General features: G+C 40.8%; 1 protein-coding gene across 3 annotated transcripts in view; it reads right to left on the bottom strand.

The window, feature by feature from the left end:
- PRKN (parkin RBR E3 ubiquitin protein ligase) overlaps positions 1–23,646 on the bottom strand; it is a 1,419,146-nt gene that overhangs the window by 709,987 nt on the left and 685,513 nt on the right. For 2 of the 3 annotated variants that reach the window (XM_021670246.2, XM_064360476.1), the window contains exon 5: positions 2,393–2,476. The exons of the other annotated variant lie outside the window; for it this stretch is intronic. In XM_021670246.2, coding sequence (XP_021525921.2) covers positions 2,393–2,476 — 84 coding nt within the window. The remainder of the gene's footprint in view (positions 1–2,392; positions 2,477–23,646) is intronic. 3 annotated transcript variants of the gene reach the window in all.

Raw genomic sequence — 23,646 nt, 5'->3', positions numbered from 1 at the left:
CAGCTGGAGCTGATGAGGGGCCAGGGGACTGAACAGCAAGGACACGAATCCAGCCAAGACAGAGAGGCCCAGCTCTGAACCTAGAAATGCATGGTGTTCGGAAAGGTCTCAAGAAGCAGCAGCCATTATTTACTGCCAGAAAATTCACCAGGCAAGTCCCATATGTGTTAGGAGTGTGAGCAACTCCACATGTCCTGCAAGTGCTGCAATGACAGGGAAGCCTCCACAATTCCCTCCTCGTTTCGCACCAGGATGTTCTAAGCAAAGAAGGGTCTTTTGAGCGCAGAGAAGATGAGGGAACCTGAAGCCAAAGCCATCACCTCCTTCAGAATTCCAAAGTCCACCCTGCAGAAGGGATTTGTGGGGGAAGCCAGGCTCAGAAAGTTCCCGCTCACGCAGCACCGAGAATTCACACCAAGGAGAGGTCTCCTATGGGAGGTTCTTCAGCCATGTTCGTTCAGGCCTTAAGCATCCCGAACGCTCACACGGGAGAGATGCCTGGTGAGCGCAATGAGTGTGAAGAAGCTTCATCTGTCCCCGGGAATGTCACAGGCTGGCGGGCCTCATGAGTGCGGCCAGTGTGGGGGACGGATTTGGGCTACTCTCAGCCCAGTACCGGGGACTACAACTCACGCCGCATAAAACAACATTCTACACACAGGACTTCATATGTACCACCCAGGAAGGGTGAATATGGCCCCAAACTCAGTTTTAAGTTATAGATATAACTCAAACATTACACAGATAATGTATATATGTATAACATACATATATTTAATGTTGACCCTAAAAACTTGTAAGCATAAACCCATTGGTTTCTACGTACAAGTTTTTAGGAGCAACATTATATGTATGTACCTATGTATAACATATATATATGTATATGGAAATGTAGACGTATATGTAATTATATTATTAGATGTAATATGTAATTATATCTACATATTAGGTATGCTATAATATATACAGATTACATCTGAATACATGTGAAGGTATGTAATTATACTTAAGAATTCTGCCCTGGCCAGGCACAGTGGTTCATGCCTATAATCCCAGCACTTTGGGAGGCTGAGGCAGGCAGATCAAGAGGTCAGGAAATCAAGACCATCTTGGCCAACATGGTGGAACCCTGTCTCTACTAAAAATACAAAAATCAGCCAGGCATGGTGGTGCACATCTGTAGTCCCAGCTACTCAGGAGTCTGAGGCAGGAGAATTGCTTGAACCTGTGAGGCGGAGGCTGCAGTAAGCTGAGACCACACCATTGCGCTCCAGCCTGGGTGACAGAGCGAGACTCTATTTCAAAAAAAAAATATTCTGCCCTAGGATATATGCATTTTAATTTCATCCCAGTAGGAAACTTGCAAGACTGTGTCATGTCTCAAAAATCTGTGAGTGTCATACAAGCCATTATTTTTCTCCAGGATTCCTTTCTTCAGGATCTGGATGAATAAAAATCTGTTGATAGCCCCTAGCCCTAGTGTGGCGGAGAGTGACTGTTCATTGTTGCTGACTGCTATCTTGGTATCCTTGTGATCAGCCAGCAGATTGGTGAGAGAAAGCTCCTCTAATGATTCTTGCTCAAACGCTGTACCTGTTGCTTTTGACAGACTCTGTTCCTTAGAGAAGATATTAACTGCCAGCTGGCTCTGACAGTTTGGGAGCTAACACTGACATTTGAGTTGGCACCATAACAGTATTTACAACTCAGGAAATGTATACAGGCAGACTACGATGGAGCCAGCGAGGTTTGAGGTTAAAAAAAAATAACAATATACATGTTAAGCATGACCACAATAACAAAATTACTTTAAAAATAAATTCAGAGCTTAGGGTTTTTTCAGGAAATATCTGCTGTCTATGAAACATATGGCATATACTTGCAAAGAGAGAAAGGGCTGTAAAGAACAGAGGATGGGAATTGAATTACATAGCTGGCCACCCATACTATATTTTGTAATAGTCTGCTGTGTGAGAACACTACTAAAGAAAGGTAGAAAAAAAGTCAATTGTGAATGACGCGGAATATAAATATAAAGTATCACTGGAGCGGGAAAAGGGTGAATCTTACACTTCTGTGATTTTTCCTTTGGAAGCTCTGAACTGGCTCTCGTCTTCTTTCCATGGATATAACTTTGTAAGGCATTTAAATTGGCACAGTTCCCATGGTCACCCAAAATGGTTAAGTCACTAGGAAAGCGACCCTGGAAGGCAGTGGCACAGGTTGGATTTGTGGTGAATGTAATTAACATATTTGAATATCATAACACTGTTGGTAATATTATCAGATGGAAGAAGAGTCAGTTGACATTTTCGTCTCTAATTTCCTAGCAAGCAGTGAAGACGTCATCATTTTCTTGCAATAAGAGGAATGAATGTGACCAGTTACTTACTGCACTAGTCCCAGGGCAGTTTGGGGACTGGCATTCACCACTCAGCCGGTTTGGAATTAAAACATCATCCCAGCAAGATGGACCCTTTGGGAAGAAACAACAATATATTCTTATATGAGTTATAATAGAAGTATACTTCCTAAGACATTTTCTAAAATGTTTCCACTTATATTATAAAATAGTACTGAAATTAATGTGTAGTCCAGTGATTTTCAAAGTGTGGTCTGCAGCCTCTGGAGGTCTTCCTGACCCTTTCAAGGGATCTGCTAGGCCAAAACTATGTTCATAAATATACAGAGACTGTATTTGACATTTCACTCCAAATATGTTCATTTTCCACTTGTAGCCTCCCTCTAGGGCTGAGGTTAAACGCTGCCTTGCTAGAAAGGCCATTTCCGGCTTGGTTCCAGTTCTCTGTCTGCCCTTTCAGGTTTCCTTTGCTTCACAGTAATTGTCACCCTCCCCCAACCCGGCCATGCAGTGCCCAGCACAGAGCGAGGGCTGTCCGTCCTGATTGACCGTAGCTACACAAAAGCCCACTTGGTCTACTCTGTTCCCTGAGGCATCCCAGCACCTAGAGAAGGGCCCGGCATGGAGGGGGTGCTCAGCAAACTTTCCTTGGTGTCAAAGAAACAAAAATACAAATAACAGCAACACTCTCTGTTTTTGTTTTTTTTTTCAGATGGAGTCTCACTCTGTTGCCCAGGCTGGAGTGCAGTGGGCACAATCTCAGCTTACTGCAACCTCTGCCTCCTGGGTTCAAGCAATTCTCCTGCCTAAGTCTCCCAAGTAGCTGGGACTACAGGCGTGCACCACCACACCCAGCTAATTTTTGTATTTTTAGTAGAGATGGGGTTTCACCATGTTTGCCAAGATGGTGTCCATCTCTTGATCTCGTGATCTGCCTGCCTCAGCCTCCTAAAGTGCTGGGATTACAGGTGTGAGCCACTGCACCCGGCCTACACTCTCTTAAATTAGAGGAGACCACTTGGAATGAAATAGCAGTGTCAATTATTACATTCCTCTTGGAAAGTAAACCAGTAAAAAGCATCATAAGCATTTATTTTTGTCTAAATTTTAAGAAATCGGGTTGTGTATCATGGCTCATGCCTGTAATCCCAATACTTTGGGAGGCTGAAGGGGATGGATCACCTGAGGTCAGAAGTTTGAGACCAGCCTGGCCAACCTGGTGAAACCCTGCCTGTACTAAAAATGCAAAAATTAGCTGGGTGTGGTGGCACATGCCTGTAATTCCAGCTACTCAGGAGGCTGAGGTAGGAGAATCACTTGAACCCAGGAGGCAGAGGTTGCAGTGAGCCGAGATGGTGCCACTGCACTCCAGGCTGGGAGACAGAGCAAGACTCCACCTCAAAAACCAAAGGCAGATAGGGGAGAGGACACACGGGACCAGGTGCAGCACATTTCCAGATCCTCAAATTTTCCAGATGGAAAGGTCAGATCATCTACTTGGAAACAAAAATCAAAATAGATTTTTAAAATTGTAGCAGTACCTTCCATTTTAACCTAAAATTCTGTATCTGGCCTGATTACCAATTAAATGGGAAAATGGGAAAAAGTGGCTTGGGGAGATACAAGCTGGAGAGTTGGTTTGTGTGTCTGCAGTGCTCAGGGTTCAGGAAATCATCAGATGCCTGAGGAAAGCCCCAAGTGGCAGGCCCGGACCTCCTCCCCATGGGTGGAGCAGCGAGGTGGTCACATGAGGGGCTGAGTGGAGAGGTGAGCTGTGGTCTCGCCAGCTGTGACACAGAAGGAAGGAGGAGGGAAGGTGGCATCAAGGGTTGGAGGAGATGGACAGTTTCCAAGAGACGTGGTATGAGGCCAGAGCCCAGCGCAAGGCGGAAGGTTAGGATTCAGGGGGGGAGGTTATGGTGATTTTACTACGAACGTTTGGACCCAGCCAGTGTTTAAGCTGTAGGAACTAAATCAGTCATCACGAGTCAGCACAAGGCCCTTCTCTGCTTCTGAAACCGGTGCAGGGCTGCCCTGCCACCTTGCAGCAGATGCTGGGAACATGCTGTGGGAGGTGGAAAGGGGCTCAGAGCCACCCCTGCTGGTCTTCAGGAGTGCTCCCTCCCTCTCTCCTTCACCATTACACGTGCGCACAAGACATGCACCCAACACACTCACACATACATGCACATACCCCACACACTCACTCCTACACACACAGGAGTGCACGCTCACAGCATGCCACACACCACACATGCATAAACACACCACATATGTACATATGTACACACATCCCACACACCCCACACACCCCACACACCTCACACAACCCAGGCACATACACCCACACATATACACCCACACACATGTATGCACACCAAGACACACCACACATGCATAAACACACCACATATGTACACGTGCACATACATCCCACACAGTCCACACACACCTCACACACCTCACACACATGCATGCACACCAAGACATACCACACAAGCATAAACGTACCACATATGTACATATGCACACACATCCCACACACCCCAGACACCCACATGCATGCACACATACCAAGACACACAACACATGCATAAACACACCACATATGCACCTGTGCACACACATCTCACACAACTTACACACTCCACACACATACATCCACACCCATGAACACACACCAAGACACCACACATGCATAAACATGTGACATATGTACATGTGCACATACATCCCTCATATCCCACACACCTAACACACCCTACACACATACACCCACACACCAAGACACACCACACATGCATAAACATGTGACATATGTACACGTGCACACACATCCCTCACATCCCACACACCTAACACACCCTACACACATACACCCACACATATGCACGCACACCAAGACACACCACACATGTATAAACACACCACACACACATGCATGCACACATGACACCACATAGCACACAGGTGTACATATACTAACACACTCACACACTCATGCATGCACACATGAGCTATTCTAGAGAAAAGCAGGGGGATGCAGAGCAGTTCTCCAGGCCTGAGCTGTACCTGAAAGAGACTGAGCCATTTGACAGAGCCTCTTTACCCCAGACCTCAAAGGGAGCCACATCTGGGAGCCACCGATCATTAACCCAAAAGCCACTGCTTAAGATGGAGGTAAGCGTGCAGAAAAGAGTTAGAGCAGGACTGAAACTGCGATGCTTTGAAAAGCCTGCTTTCAAGCTTGGACTTGGCTGGCGTCTCGGAATGTGAATTTTGGAAGTGTCCTCATCATTCCCTTACTGCTATGGCTGGTGTGTAGAGCCTGAACTGTCTGTACAAACCATGGCTATGTGCAACATCTCACCTTCTGCAAGTCTCGAATTTTGATAAGCTGCAGGCAGAGGTGGCTACGTGACCAGTTCCCACTAAAATTGCTGGGCACTGAGTCTCTAATGAGCTTCCTGGCAGACAACACTTCACACACGTTGTCACAAGTGGCCGCTGGGGGAATGAGTGCCTCTCGACTGACCACTGCGAGAGGACTCAGAGCCTTGCCTATAGTTTCCCCTAAACATCTCCCGCTGGGCCTTCTCCCTTTGCTTCATATCCTTTTGTTGCAGTGAACCTTAGCTACGTGTGTGACGGCATGGCGAGTGCTGGTGAATCACTGAATCTGGAGGTGGGAAGTGGTCTTGGGGGCCCAGGACATGATGACATATAATTGGTGATCAAGGCAATGTTCTCCCAGGCACATAGGAGGGTCGGGGCGCATCATTAAGATCACATCAGTCACAAAGAAGACATTTAATTTTCTTTGCACATCCCGATATATTCACGATAATGTAAGCACTTATGTGATCTTTAACTTTAGAGTAACACTATTAAAAATGAACAGAGGATTTTAATTATGATTATGTAACCAAATACATAATCATAATTATGCTTGGACATATAAAAGCATATAAAAGCTTGGACAATATAAAAGGAAAAACAGAAGTGTGAGGAATTGGAAAGCAGAAGTGAGGCTGGAGAGAGAAGTGAAAATTGGGGATTACTATCCTTACCTGCCAAGCTGTTATTAGTATACGGCTGTCTGTACCTTTGCTTTTTAAACATGCGCATATATTCACTTGAAAAAGGTCATAAATGTATAGAAATAAAAGAGAGGTAAAGAAATGATACCTAGGACCTTGATCACATTCATCAGCCTCATTTTTCCAGCTTAAAGTGAGAAGTTCAGTGGAGATAAATGTGGCTAGAATGCAGTCTGCTACAATGATTACACTTTTTAATCTGAGGACCTTTCTTACTCCTATACAAAAACTATGAGCCATAATTGCTTTAGCCATGCAACTCCTGGAACACTGTGTGCAATGATTAGGCAATTAAGTTCTATATTTTCTATAATACGACAGGAGCAAAGTTAAATCTTCTTTGTAATGGTACAGACTCACTGGGACATTTGTTTCTATTTTTTGGATAGTCATAACATTCATACTCATGGTGTGAGTAGTATGGATAAACTAGCATGTCCATTTTATTATACTTAATTCCCATATCCAACAGAGGATTTTAATTATGATTATTAAATATGCACGTCATATACAAATTGCATGGCAAATCGCAAATCCTTTGATGAGAATGCAGAGGGCACAACTTGCCCCTTTGTTTTAATGTCTGTTTCTCTGTAGGTCGTGGTTTGTTCCACCTTTATGGACGCTACAAATCAGATTTCTCTCATTTTTAGACAATTAGGAAATCTTTAGAGTCAAATTTGTGGACCAGCTCTTGCAATTTTTACGTAACTCATACTACACACTTCGTTTACGAATATTACCCTCGGCTTTGCATTACTTTCCTTTGATCCCTTTCCTTATGTAATTTAATTTTTCTTGGTTTTCATCTCCATGTATCCCTGCAAGCTCGTCACATCATTCTCAAATGAGGCAGGGTATCATTAGGTAATTGTCGGGCCTCGTGACTAAGCCTGACTGACAGCTCTGACAGAAGCAGCGTTGTCTTGGGATGGAAGTCATCTCTCCTCTGGGAACAAGGTGATCTCTGGCTAGATGCCTGTGCCGAGCTCTGGCTCTCATACTGTGGCTGGTGGTGATTCTCAATGAACCATACTGTGCTTGAGGCACCGAAAAGTCCCTGGGTTTAAAAGAAATCCATGTCACTGTGGTTAACCATTAAGTAATGGGACAATATTGCTTCTCTTTTCTGTAAACATGGAAGTTTTTTTGACTGACTGATGGCACACTCAATGGTAAATAATTCATCTATGTGGCAAAGCCAAGGAGGAGCACTAATAGGCTGGGCACAGTGGCTCACACCTAGAATCTCAGCACTTTGGGAGACCCAGGCGGGCGGATCACCTAAGGTCAGGAGTTCAAGACCAGCCCGGCCAACATGGTGAACCTCTGTCTTTAATAAAACATAAAAATTAGCTGGGTGTGGTGGCACATGCCTGTTATCCCAGCTACTCAGGTGGCTGAGGCAGGAGAATCACTTGAACCTGGGAGGCAGAGATTGAAGTGAGCTGAGATCATGCCACTGCACTCCAGCCTGGGCAACAGAGCGAGACTTTGTCTTAAAAAGAAAAAAAAAAGAAGGAGCACTAATAATGCAAGAGTTAGGTCCCAGGTATATTTTGCTCCACAGAGTAAGATTTCTTACTTCAAAGTCTAGAATTCAGTGAGACTTTTCTGTGCATATCACAGATACTTATTTTTTCATATTTAAATTTTTAGTGCCCAAAGAGCAACTAAAATATTTATGGAACAATTCCTATAATTGTCACATCAGGTACTATGTTATCTGACAAATCCATGTTTTACAGAGACATTACAGAAAACTCATTCACAATTTTCTTCTTGATTTCAAACCATAACACAATGGTATAAGTAGCAAAACTGAATGAAATTCTTCTGAGCCTGGGACTTCAACAGAGTAAAATGGATAGGCTAGTTTACGCAGCTACTCACACTAATAGTGTGAATGCTATGACTATCCCGAAAATGGAAACAACTCTCCAAGTGAATCTATACCCTTACAAAGCCGATTTAACACGCTCCTGTCAAATTCTGGAAAATATAAAACTTTAATTGCCTAATCATTGAACACAGTGTTTTAAGAGTTTCATGGCTAAAGCAATTACAGTTAATAGTTTTTATATAGTAGTAAGAAAGGTCTTCAGATTAAAAAGGACTGCAAAAATTCATGGCAGTAGAAGGGAGCTATGGATTATAATATGGCGATTAGAGAACCGAAACCACTATTTCATCCCTCAAATCTACAGAATTATAGAAAGATATCTCAATAAAATGTCACATGGTCCATTAGGAAAAATATGGCTGGTTTTTAGAAAACTTTCTCTCTTTTTTGCCTAGTAATGGTTAGAACCAAGGAAAATATATAAATTACTTTAGCAACACTAGCAGGGTGAGGAAACCTTGGGCTGCTGGTCAAATCCCACCTTAAATAGCTCTTGAGCTAAGAAATGCTTTCATATCGTTTAATAGTTGAAAAGCCTAAAAAGAAGAAGAATGTTTCATGACACATGGAAACCATGTGAAAATTAAAATTCAGTGTCCATAACGTTTTATTGGCATATAGCCACATATAGCATGGTTGCGTGCATGCTACAATGAGCCATTGCAACACAGACCTCATGACGCATACAGCCTACCATATTTACTGTTGGGCCCTTTATAGAAAAACCTTGCCAACCCCGATCTACAGCAAATAAAAGTTTCCAAATTCACAGTGAAAAGCACTCTTTTATTTTTAATATTGTAGTGGCACTTTGGCTAACATATAATCACATTTATCTGTATGAGTAGGTATGTCCTGGGTCTCAAGTGAAAAATTACAATGAAACCCTGAGTGCTGTTGACCTGCGGATTCCGAGAAGACACTGACAGAGAGGTAGCATCTGAATCCTCGGATTCAAAACACTGTTTGCATCAGTAAGTGGAAAAGAGCAACTAGAGACGGCACTTGAGGATTGGCCCTGACTAATGTTACTATCTATAGAAAAACATGAAGCAAATATTATCTAAACACATCTATATGATGCATGTAAGTCAGAAATACAGAAAAATGGTGCAAGAGAGGGAAAGCATTGATAAAATCTATAAAATGTGAGTTTTAAATTTATTTTCAAAACTTCTAGAACTAATAATCCAAAAGCCATTTCGGATATGTCTTTCAATACCCAACAAAGTGGAATGTTAAAGTATGTAACTGGCTAACTCATATTGAAGTATTCCTCGGATTGACAAAGCAAAACGATTTTTTTTCTTGAGTTATCTAAATAAATGCTATAATCTCCTCTTCCTATGTGGGTCTATGCATTGATACTTAAAATAAATTGCTAATTTTGTTTCTCAAAATGCTACTAGAAAACCATGGCATTTACAATTTTTTAATAAAGTTATTTAATAGTAATTTTATTTAAACTATATTGCCCTATTATCTCATCTTGTCATCAGATATAAAGCATTTAAAATGTTCTCTTGAATAATCCACAAACATTAAGCCATATAATTAAGTGTAAGAGACTAAAATAATTTTGTAATTCATACTAGGGATATAATACAACAAGAGCAAAACTATCTTTAAAACAGCTGTACTCAGAAGCTTGAGTCCTCCCTTGATGTTTTTCTATCTCTGCCTGCAACAAAATGATAAAAAGAAGGAGCTTTGAGGTTCAAAAACCTGTTGAATTTCATTTCTACCAATGACTAGCTATATGTTCCCGAGCTAGTGGCGTGTACCCATTCCAAAGTTAGTACTCTTCATCTGAAAAGTGAGGAATTAAATATGTACTTCACAGAGTGTGCATGAAGATTAAATGAAACAACACAATTGCAAACAACAGTGTGCAAAGGCAACACAACAAATGCCTTTACATGGTGCCTGGCGCAGAGTGACTTAAAAAAATGGCAACTGTTACAAGTATTATTTCTCATTTCTCCAAATAAGAACTTCCTGAATATGGTTATTTTTGGTTTAGTAAAAGCTGAACCATAAGAGGCCATTTCCAGGGGATCTGGCAGCCCAGTGGGTTTCTGAATTCGTCCTTTTTCTTAATTTCCCTATTAACAGCCCTCCCCTAAGGTGATGTCACTTTCTACAGCATGCTGTTTCTAACTCTTCTAAAGCATGTATCTCCCTCAGTCATACAGTAGACACTGTTCTGAACACCCATCTGCCCCCATTTGATTGAAGGATCCTATGCTCTCACAAAGCCAAGCACATGCCATGGTTAGAGTAGCGGCATAACAAATGCAATCACTAAATAGTAAGCAGGGAAAAGAAAGAAAAACATTCACTAAACCAAAATATTCATCCACTCACCAAATATTTATTGTTGCTCTTAAACCCTGAGACTGCAGTTATAAAAAAGAGAGAATAATCCCTTTTCTTGTAGACTTTATGTAGTAGTTACAAAAATTGTATGCAAATGAATTGATCACCCCCATGAAAATGAGTAAGATTTTTGAAAATGCCCATATCAAAGACTGGCCAGATGTAAAACAACTGTAATATACACACTGCTGGTGCAAATGTAAAATGGTACAGCCATTTCAGAAACCTATGAGGCATTTGTTTTTAAGTAAACATATAAGTAACATATGATTAAGTTATTGCACCCTTAGGTATTCATGTGAGATAAATGAAAATATATCCACACAGAATGTTGTAGGCAAGTGCTCCTAACAGTTTTATTCATAATAAATGCAATCTGGAGGGCATCCACATATCTATGAAATATTTTATCTGAATGGATAAACAAGATGTGGTATACCTATTCGGGCACTACTACTCAAGAATAAGCAGTGTCCTCTTACCTACAAATAGAGCAACATTAATGATTCTCAAAAGTGGTCTGAGTGAAAGAAGCCAAACATGAAACGGAATATGTGGCATGATTCCATTTATATGAAATGCAGAGGTCGCTTGGGGGCGGGAGCACAGAGTGGGTACGAGGTACATAAACTCATAAAGGTTATTTTGGGGCTTATGGGCTGAACTGCATCCTCTCAAAATTCATGTTTAAGTACTAACCCCCAGTACCTCAGAATGTAGATGCATTTGGAGATGGGTCTTGAGAGAGGTAATTAAGTTAAGATGACGTCATTAGGGTGGGTCCCAATCCAATATGACTGACATCCATAAAAACGGAGGACATTAGGACAGAGGCACACACAGAGGAAGGCTTCTGTATGTGTGAAAATGTGGGGAGAAGGTGGCTATGTGCAAGCCAAGTACAGGGGTCTCAGAAAACACCAAGCCGGCTGACATGCCTTGATCTCACACTTCTAGCTGCTGGAAATATGAGAAAATACATTTCTATTGCTTAAGCTTTCCAGTCTGGGGTATTTTGTCATGGCAGTCCTAGCAGACAAATCTAGAGGTTATGGAAATGTTTTTTATCATGACTGTGGTGGCAGCTTTATGTTGTTATGTACTTATCAGAACTCCTCAAATTGTACCCTTCAAATGGAGGAAGTCTATTTACACAAATTATTCCTCAATAAAGTGGATAAGGAACTGAGATGTTGACAAGGAAATTCGGTAAGAGACAGAGAATCTCTGTAGCAAGTGTTGCTTGAACAAGTGAATATAAATATCTCACTCCATACAGAAAACAAACGGGAGCATCTTCATAACCTTGGAACAGGTACAATTTTCTTATAAGGACACAGAAGGCTCTGACCCCACATAAAGAAATGTGTAAACTGAACTTCAATGAACACTAAAACTCATCAAAAACACTATAAATATGAATACACAAACCACAGACTTGGTAAAATATTAGTAACACATATAATTGTCAAATAAGTAATGTCAGAGCATTTAAAGAGCTAATATAAAGAACACATTAGTAATATAGAGCAAGCACACCAATTAAAAATAAGCAAAAAACCTGAACAGACTATTTGCAAAACAAGATGTATAAGTGGCCAATAATTATATAAAACAATGGTCATCATCATTAATAATCAGAAAAATGCTGAATAGGAATGGTGAGAGATGGCACCCTTGTCTAGTGCCAGATTTCAAAGGGAATGCTTCTAGTTTTTGCCCATTCAATATGATATTGGCTGTGGGTTTGTCATAAATAGCTTTTATTATTTTGAGACATGTTCCATTGATACTTAGTTTATTAAGAGTTTTTAGCATAAAGGGCTGTTGAATTTTGTCGAAGGATTTCTCTGCATCTATTGAGATGATCATGTGGTTTTTGTCTTTGATTCTGTTTATGTGATGGATTACGTTTATAGATTTGCATATGTTGAACCAGCCTTGAATCCCTGGGATGAAGCCTACTTGATCGTAATGGATAAGCTTTTTGATGTACTGTTGCGTTCGGTTAGCCAGTATTTTATTGAAGACTTTTTCATCGATGTTCACCATGGATATTGGCCTGAAATTTTCTTTTTCATTTGTATCTCTGCCAAGTTTTGGTATTAGGATGATGTTGGTCTCATAAAACGAGTTAGGGAGGATTCCCTCTTTTTGTATTGTTTGGAATAATTTCAGAAGTTCTAGCTAGAGCAATCAGGCAAGAAAAAGAAATAAAGGGTATTCAATTAGGAAAGGAGGAAGTCAAATTGTGGCTATTTGCAGATAGCATGATTGCATATTTAGAAGACCACATCGTCTCAGCCCAAAATCTCCTTAAAATGATAAGTAACTTCAGCAAAATCTCAGGATACAAAATCAATGTGCAAAAATCACAAGCATTCCTACACACCAGTAACAGACAAACAGAGAGCCAAATCATGAGCAAACTCCCATTCACAATTGCTACAAAGAAAATAAAATACCTAGTAATATAACTAACAAAGGACGTAAAGGACCTCTTCAAGGAGAACTACAAACCACTGCTCAATGAAATAACAGAGGACACAAACAGATGGAGAAACATTCTATGCTTATGGTTAGGAAGAATCAATATCGTGAAAATGGCTATACTGCCCAAAGTAATTTATAGATTCTACACTACCCCTATCAAGTTACCATTGACCTTCTTCACAGAACTGGAAAAAATCACCTTAAACTTCATATGGAACCAAAAGAGAGCCCGCATAGCCACAAGACGATCCTAAGCAAAAAGAACAAAGCCAGAAGCATCATGCTACCTGACTTCAAACTATACTACAAGGCGACCATAATCAAAACAGCATGGTACTGGCACCAAAACAGAGATACAGACCAATGGAACAGAACAGAGGGCTTGGAAGTAATGCCACACATCTACAACCATCTAATCTTTGACAAATCTGACCAAAACAAGCAATGGGGAAAGGATTCCCTGTTTAATAAACGGTGTTGGGAAAACTGGCTAGACATGTGCAAAAAGCTGAAACTGGACCCCTTCCTTACACAATATACAAAAATTAACTCCAGATGGATTAAAGATTTAAACATAAGACCTAACACCATAAAAACCTAGAAGAAAACCTAGGCAATACCATTCAGGACATAGGCATAGGCAAGGACTTTATGACTAAAACACCAAAAGCAATGGCAACAAAAGCCAAAATAGACAAATGGGATCTAATTAAACCTAAGAGCTTCTGTACAGCAAAAAAAAACAAACAAACAAAAAAAACAATCATTAGAGTCAACTGGCAACCAACAGATTGGGAAAATATTTTTGCAATCTATCCATCTGACAAAGGGCTAATATCCAGAATCTACAAATAACTAAAACAAATTTACAAGAAAAAATCCCATCAAAAAGCGGGTGAAAGGTATGAACAGACACTTTTCAAAAGAAGACATTTATGTGGCCAACAAACATATGAAAAAATACTGTCATTAGAGAAATGTAAATCAAAACCACATTGAGATACCATCTCACGCCAGTTAGAATGGTGATCATTAAAAAAATCTGAGGACAACAGATGCTGAAGAAGATGTGAAGAAATAGGAATGCTTTTAAACCGTTGGTGGGAGTGTAAATTAGTTCAACCATTGTGGAAGACAGTGTGGCGATTCCTCAAGGATCTAGAAATAGGAATACCATTTGACCCAGCAATCCCATTACTGGGTATATACCCAAAGGACTATAAATTGATCTATTATAAAGACACATGCACATGTATGTTCATTGTGGCACTGCTTACAACAGCAAAGACTTGCAACCAACCTAACTGCCCATCGATGATAGACTGGAGAAGGAAAATGTGGCACATATACACCATGGAATACTATGCAGCCATAAAAACGATAAGCTCATGTCCTTTGCAGGGACATGGATGAATCTGGAAACCATTATTCTCAGCAAACTGACACAGAACAGAAAACCAAACACCACATCTTCTCACTCATAAGTGGGTGATGAACAATGAGAACACATGGACACAGGGAGGGGAACATCACACACTGGGGTCTGTTAGGGGATGGGGGTCTAGTGGAGGGATAGCAGGGGGCGGGGAGGTTGAGGAGGAATAACATTTGGAGAAATACCTAATATGGGTGACGGGGGGACGGAGGCAGCAAACAACCATGGCATGTGTATACCTATGTAACTATCCTGCAAGATCTGCACATGTACCCCAGAACTTTAGGTAAAATAAAATAAAATAAACTGAAAAAATAATCAGGAAAATGTAAGTTAAAATCACAAAATACAATTTCACTTGATTTCACATCTTAGCCACTATGATAATACTACATGTCGGTGAACATTTGTTCTAGCCATGGGGGCAGCAGATTGCATGATGCCCACCCACATTGAGGATGGGTCTTTTCCCAGTCCAATGACTCAAATTTCAATATCCTCAGGCAACACCCTCACAGACATGCTTAGAAACAATTCTTTACCAGCTATCTAGGCATCCTTCAATCCAATCAAGTCAACACCTAATATCAACCATCACACAGATCCTTAAGAGGCCATCCTTTATTTTCTCTCTCTCTTTTTAGGAAACACATATTAGCTGTGGCTAACATACATGCTTATTATAATACATATACTATACTCTTTGCTACGGTCTAGCTATGTCCCCTAAAATTCATGTGTTGGAAACTTAGTTCCCAATGCAAGTGTTAGGAGGTCAGGTCTAATGGAAAGTGTTTAAGTCATAAGGGCTCCACCTGCATGAATGGATACATATCCCTAAGAAACGAGCTTGCAGGAGTGGGTTCTCTTTCTACTGCTGTTCGACCATGTGAGGACACACCGTTCCTCCCTTCTGGAGGACACAGCATTTAAGGTGTTATCTTAGAAGCAAAGAGACCAGGTCTTCACCTGCTGGGGCCTTGATTCAGAATTGTGATAAATAGATTTCTGTTCTTTTTAAGTTACCCAGCCCCAGGAATTCTGATATGGCAGCACAAAAAGGACTAAGACATTCTTAAAATACTTGAATCACTGAAACAAATCATATGACATTATCCAGGTGAAAAGAGATCTTTTTCTTTATGTTGTGGCAGAAGGTTTCAGTTGTCTCCTCTCTTCTTTTATGGTAATAGAATTTCTGATTTATAGCTGAGCATATGACCCCCTGGAAAAAAGACTACCTCCCAGTTTCCCTTTTCTGAACCAAGTGAGTAAGCGGTGACCGACAGGATATAACAGAAATATCCTGTGGAAACTTCCACTTGGCCTTTTCTTCATCTTTTCTTTTCTCTCCTCTTCGTAAAATACATAGTGCATCTTGAACCACAAGTTCAAGGTTATACACAGTAGAGCAACAATATAAAGAGTCTGGGTTCCTGTCACCATGAAGTGCCACAGCAGCCTTGACTCACCTATCGAAACATCTACACGAGAGAAAGACTGAACTCTCACATTATATAAGTCACTGTTACTTTGAAATTTTAACATATTCACTGTCAAATCCAATAGCCACTGTTATTACAATTATATTAACCTTGTTTTAATGGAAAAATCAATGGAGCACATAAAACAGTAGCAATATTCTACCATGACCTAAAAAACCAACAAGAATTTTGTTTCAGATACATGAAGATGCTGACGTAGGACGATAAACAAGCCTATGGGAAGACAAAAGTAAAATATTACTTATAATACATCAGGGAATAAGACCTTATTTATAAGTTCATGAGTTTTTACAATTACAGAAGTTAACCACAAAACCCAAACTTTTAAGAAAGCATGGATCATTTTGATGAAAATCTTTATCAAACGTGATCTATAATCCATGCTTACTTCAGCAGATTACATGTGACATGCACATGAAAACTTAGCTTTCTACAAAGAGGCATTGCTCTTTTTATTCATATAATGAATATATGTCACTTGCCGGAAGCTGTAGTTAACACCATACATACCTCATCTTTAGTGACCTATAAACAAAGCAAGGCAGGCAGCACCGCCACCTTTTTCACAGAGAGACTAAGGATTGAAGATGCTAAGGACACGTCCAAGGCTACACACTTACAAAGTAACAAAGTCACTTTATCGTATAAGTGTTTGCAGGCATAGTTTTAAAAAATACATGTCAAACAAATAAGCATTTTTTATTTACTATTTTACCTTGAAATATAGTGATGTCCTTGCTAACTGTATCTCTGTTCTTCAGAGACAGACTTCGTGCCAGGATGGTGGACACTTTCCTATCTGGTGGGCAGGAAACTGGTAACTCAATTTTCTAATTATGAAAACAGGCACCAAGTTAAGATTTTGCCACAAGAAATGTGTATGGACATACATTTTTGGAATATATATCAATATCTTTACTTTCCTTTGGCCTCTTTGCTTATAACCTGTTTTTCTTTTAGCTATTCCTTGAGTTATGTGGGTGTTTTTCTTTTTTTTTTTTTTTTTTTTTTTTTTTTTTTTTTTTTTTTTTTTTTTTTTTTTTTTTTTTATTATTATTATTTTTTTTTATTGCATTTTAGGTTTTGGGGTACATGTGAATAACATGCAAGGTTGTTGCACAGGTGCACACGTGGCAGTATGATTTGCTGCCTCCCTCCCCTTCACCTATATCTGGCATTACTCCCCATGCTATCCCTCCCCAACTCCCCACCCCCCCACTATCCCCCCTCCCCCCCAACAGACCCCCGTGTATAGTGCTTCCCTCCCTGTGTCCATGTGTTCTCCTTGTTCAACACCCGCCTATGAGTGAGAACATGTGGTGTTTGATTTTGTGTTCTTGTGTCAGTTTGCTGAGAATGATGTTTTCCAGGTTCATCCATGTCCCTACGAAGGATGTGAACTCCTCCTTTTTAATGGCTGCATAATATTCCATGGTGTATATGTGCCACATTTTTCCTGTCCAGTCTATCATCGATGGGCATTTGGGCTGGTTCCAGGTCTTTGCTATTGTAAACTGTGCTGCAATGAACATTCGTGTGCATGTGTCCTTATAGTAGAACGATTTATAATCCTTTGGATATATGCCCAGTAATGGGATTGCTGGGTCAAATGGAATTTCTATTTCTAGGTCCTTGAGGAATCGCCACACTGTTTTCCACAGTGGTTGAACTAATTTACACTCCCACCAACAGTGTAAAAGCGTTCCTATTTCTCCACATCCTCTCCAGCATCTGTTTTCTCCAGATTTTTTAATGATCGCCATTCTAACTGGCGTGAGATGGTATCTCAAGTGTTTTTCTTTTAAAAGCTTTATTATCGACAGGTTTTTCCAGGTACACGATTTCATTTATCTCAGAAATCATATGAGACATTATTCTCCGCATTTGTTTTCTATTGCTGTGTAACAAATGACCACAATTTTGTGGTTTAAAACAACATGCTTTTATGATCTCACAGTTTCTGTGTGATTTCTGCTCAGGGTCTCATGAGGTCCAGTCAAGATGTTGTCTGGGCTGCTCTCGTCTCTGGAGACTCCATTACAGAGAAACTAGCTTCCAAGCTCTCTCAGGCTGTTGGCAAAATTAACTTCCTTGCGGCTGTCATTACAAGGTCCTGGGCATTCTGGTGCCTGTTGGCTGGAGGCCTCCTGCTGTTCCTTGCCATGTGGGCTTCCTCACCTTGGCAGTTCACTGCATCAGGCAGGCAAAGAGAGGGTCTGCTCCAGTCTTCCCTGAATCAGCCATATGTAACATAGTCAGGGGAAAGCTTAGATAACATAATCAGCATGGTCAGGGACATGACATCACTTTTGCTGTGTTTTCTTGGTTAGAGAAAGCAGTTTCACAAAATCATGTATAGGAGATGGTGGGAGGTCATGGGGAGTGGGGGTGGTCACTTTCATGTCTGTCCCTGCCCCACTTAACAGATTAGGAGAAAGATCCTTCATAAAATTAAAGTTTGAGAGAAGACAACTCAATATATGACATTAGTTGCCAAGTGCTGAGGCTATTTTTAAAAAATATAAACATATATTTCAGTTTAGGTACGTGAATATTTGAACACCTCCTTGGAGTCCTCCTTTTAAAATTTCAAATAGCGATTTTATAGTTTAGGAGACGATATGGTTTGGCTGTGTCCCCACCCAAATCTCAACTTGAATTGAATCTCCCAGAATTCCCTGGTGTTGTGGGAGGGACCCAAGGAGAGGTAATCGAATCATAGGGGCTGGTCTTTCCCATGCGATTCTCGTGATAGTGAATAAGTCTCACGAGATCTGATTGGTTTATCAGGGGTTTCCACTTTTGCTTCTTCCTCATTTTTTCTTGCCATCACCACGTAAAGATGAGCCTTTTGCCTCCCGCCATGATTCTAAGGCTTCCCCAGTCTTGTGGAACTGTAAGTCCAATTAAACCTCTTCTTGTTCTCAGCCTTGGGTATGTTTTTATCAGCAGCATGAAAATGAACTAATCCAAGAGATATTAAGAAATATATACCAGATGTAACCAGAAACCAAGTTTCTGTTTATTCTATCATGTTAAACTTGAAAAAATTAGAACATGTTATAAAAACAGAAACATGCTTTGCTTTAATGACTGTATATGCTCCTTTCTAACTTGAATTTATTCCCTATAATTTCTTAGAGCATGTATATATTATAGAAACAGTTAAATAAAAGTCTCACTACCACTAATTCTGTAGAAAGAAATAGAAGTCTACTGTCTAAGTAAAAGGATTAATTGTTCCTAAGTCAGCCAAGTTATCTTTACAAATTTTTTAAAACAAATATTAGAAGGAAAACAATAAGAGAAGATCTTAAGAAAACACCTAGTCTAGTCCTTATTAATATTTTTCATTCCTGATTTTGATATTATATTAATAATAATAAATCCTTCATTTGAAAATACTTTTATATGGTGTACAGGATGCAAGAGAGGCAAAAATAATTTGGTAAATTTTAGACAGTCTCAAAGAGAATAATGATCATAATAAAAGCAATGGCAATGGTGTCACTCTGCATTTGTATAAAACAGGTTTGTCTGCAAATCACTTTCAAATGCCCCAAGCCAACCCTGATTCCCAGTGAAAATCTGTTAAAGCTGTGCTCTATAGAGCTCTGAGCCACACATGCATTACTGGGTCATGTGTTGATGAGTTGCTCCTGTGTAACTGCAGAACAGTTTCCCAACAAAACCCTGGCCCCAAGCCCAAGTATTCACTGGGTTATCAGTATGTAACTACTTGGGTATATCTTGATGATTATATCATGAGTATTGCATTTTCATAAGAGTATCCATTTTATATAATGATTCATGAATCATCAAAACAAGGATCTTCCCTCATTTTATAATGGAACAACTGAAGTCCATGCTTTTCCTGGAAAATATACTCCTATTTTAATAAAAGTTTGATCATAAGGCTGGGCTGAGCTAGCTGGGGTAAGTGTGACTCTGTTCTATGTGGGGTCAGCTTGGACGGTTCAGTGGGACTGAACAGTTTCTTTTCAAGGTGGCTCATTTGCATGGCCAGGTGGATGCTGAATATAAGCTGAGGTCAGTGGGCTAGTGATCTCAGTTCTTCTTCTTTTTTTTGTTTTTGAGATGGAGTCTTGCTTTGTTGCCAGGTGCCAGGCTGGAGTGCAATGGTGCAATCTTGGCTCCCTGCAACCTCCACCTCCCGGGTTCAAGCAATTCTCCTGCCTCAGCCTCCCGAGTAGCTGGGACTACCAGTGCAGGCCACCACGTCCAGCTAATTTTTGTATTTTTAGTAGAGATAGGGTTTCACCATGTTGGCCAGGATGGTCATGATCTCTTGACCTCCTGATCTGCCCGCCTCAGCCTCCCAAAGTGCTGGGATTACAAGCATGAGCCACTGTGCCCAGCCCTTAGTTCTTCTTAACAAAGGGGTGACCTAGGGCAGTGGCACCCAAACTTTTTAGTTGTCTGTCATTGTCACCATGCACAAGTTTGATGGAAGACAGTTTTTCCAGGGACCCAGGGGGTGTGGTAGGGGAGGATGGTTTCAGGATGAAACTGTTCCACCTCAGATCATCAGGCATTAGATTCTCATAAGGAGTGTGCCGCCTAGATCCGCCGCGTACACAGTTCACAATAGAGTTCCCCCTCCTTTGACAATCTCTTGCTGCCTCTGCTCTGACAGGAGACAGAGCTCAGGCAATCTTGGTCATTCACCTGCTGCTCACCTCCTGCTGAGCAGTCTGGTTCCTAATAGGCCATCCCTGCTGGTCCAGGGCTTGGGCACAGCTCCCCTAGAGCACAGTAGGTGCTTTCTACAAGTGACTATCCTAAGGGAGAGGAAGTAGAAGCTTTCAGTTTCTTAAGGCCTGAGCCTGGAAATGGGCAGAGTGGCATTTCTAACATGTTTCATTAGTGAAGCAATCACAGAGCTCAGATTTACCAAAAGAGAGTGGTATTTAAAGATAAGAATTCTAATGGCACATCTTGTCAACTTTTCCTCTGGCATTTCATTGGATATTCTATATTTGCAGTTCCATATTTGTGCCTTTGAGCACTGCCACCATGAAGAAGGTGTTTGGTGCTGTCCATGCCCTCATCTGTGAAATGGGGGCAGAGACAGCAGCACACACGTTCTAGTGGATGAATTCTTCTTAGTCTGCTCTCTTCTCACTCGACTCCCAGAATTTTCCCCACTTCCTGACAATGTGGCCCATTTTGATTTTCCTTTATTGGTATCCAAAATACCTCCCTAGTATATTCTTTATTAAAAGCCTTTAGATAATTTAAATATCATGAAACAGAAATGTACCTCATGGAACAGAGTTTACAGACACATAAACCATACAACAGCACTACTTCTGCTAGTTCTCCGACAGTCCATTACGATCCCTCTTACATTTCCATCAGGACATGGGCATGGGCAGACAGTATCTGTGAATTTATAAGTGGCTTACAATTATTTTACTGAATTTATTCTTTTTTTTTTTAATTGAGTTTCAAGCTGTCGTCCAGGCTGGAGTGCAGTGGCATGATCTCGGCTCACTGCAACCTCCGCCTCCCAGGTTCAAGCGATTCTCCTGCCACAGCCTCCAAGTAGCTGGGATTACTGACACATGGCACCACATCCACTGATTTTTGTATTTTTTCAGTAGAGACAGGGTTTTATCCTGTTGGCCACGCTGGTCTTGAACTCCTGACTTCAAGTGATCCGCCTGCCTCAGCCTCCCAAAGTACTAGGAGTATAGGCTTAAGCCACTGCACTCAACCTATTTTACTTCATTTCTCTGGTTTCTCAAAGACACTCTTCATTTCTCCTAGTGTTTTGAATCACTACCACATACTATCATAAAGTTCTGAAAAGCATTCATTGTTGCTAATTTTAAGTCATCAATTCATTAATTCCTTCAACAAATAATAACGAACATCTAATAAGTGGCACACATTTTGCCAGATTGTGAAAATGGAATACCGAAAAAGACTTTCGCACTCAGGAGGACAAAAGCGATTAAACAGGCAATTAATACTGAGATTCTTCGAGGGTACATTGGGGGGATGAGAGACCTTGACTTCTGAGAGAGCTGTGTTTTAACCTGAGAGCAGAGGAATACTAAGTAACATCAGAAGGTTTCAAGGGGATAAGAAGTATTCTGAGTATGGAGAACAGAAGCAAATTCCACCAGCCCCGAGACTGATTCTTAGAATATAGATCCCAAACAAGATGATTTCTCAGATATTGATAATTAATAACAGTCCCTTTCTACTAGTGCAATTCCCTAAATATCTCCATCCATACCACTGGTCTCGATAATACTATTCAATTAAAATATATAAGTAAATGTAATAGTATGCACATTCCTGATTTCAAAGCAATGAGGACGCCAAGCTGATAAATAGTGGTTTTGTGCTTTGGCATCAGAATGACTGGGTTTCGAACCTAATGGCCACTACCAGCCAAGTAACGATGAGGGTGTTTCTGAACATCAATTTTATTATATGTAATGTGAAAATAACAATTGCACCTCACTCACAGGATTGATGGTTAAATGAGATAAAGTAGTTAGCAAAATACGACATGCATAGTGAATCCTCAATAAATCTTAATGGGTACTGCAGAATAACCATAGTACAAGAACAATATGATCATGGAAAGAACTCAGGAGAGAAAGACTCAGAAGATCTAAGTTCAAGAGTTATTTCACTCAAGTTTCAGCTAATCGATTTAACATCTTCATGCCTCACTATCTTGTCTGTATAATGTGGGTACAGGTCAAAAGAGCTCAGGGTCAAATAAGATAACAAACGAGCTAATTAATGTGAAAACCCATTGGAGCTACAACAAACAGGTCACACAGATGGAGCTAGAGGTCGTCTTGAAACCGTCAGAGAGAGAAGTGGACTCATGCTCACCTCACTTTATACAACCCCAAACCTGGGCCCACTTTGAAGTAAAAGAGAACTTAAAACATGATGCTGCAGCTGCTGTTGGCCTCAGCATTAACCAGAGCAAGCTTCTCTTCCTGTATTGATTACCCAGTACTGCAGCGTTAACTCAACGGCTGCCTAAACAGGACATCTCAGCTAGTCTTGAAAATGTTCCCAAGTACTACCTCCTCTGTATCTCTGGGTTTTTGGGGGGTTTTGTTTGTTTTCTGAGTCAGGGTCTTGCTCTATCGCCCAGGCTTGAGTGCAGTGGCGTGATACGGCTCACTGTAGCCTCAAGTTCCTGGGCTCAAGTGATCCTCCCACCTCAGCCCACTGAGTAGCTGGGACTCTAGCTGTGCACCACCACACCCAGCTAATTTTTATATGTTTTTGTAGAGACAAGGTTTTACCATGTTGGCTAGGCTAGTGTGGAACTCGTGGGGTCGAGCAATCTACCTGCCTTGGCCTCTCAGAGGTCTGGGATTATAGGCTTGACGCCCTGCCCCCAGCCCTCTACAAGAGCTTTTAAAACATAATTTGACAGATAATTCACTTCCAATACAAAAATGTAT

This window comes from Aotus nancymaae, unplaced genomic scaffold (genome assembly GCF_030222135.1).
Source record: "Aotus nancymaae isolate 86718 unplaced genomic scaffold, 86718_ANA_hifiasm-v0.15.2.pri h1tg000040l, whole genome shotgun sequence".
In the NCBI taxonomy this organism is placed as follows: Eukaryota; Metazoa; Chordata; class Mammalia; order Primates; family Aotidae; genus Aotus; species Aotus nancymaae.
The sequence above is the reverse complement of the archived record's forward strand: the minus strand, read 5'-3'. Positions and strand labels throughout refer to the sequence as shown.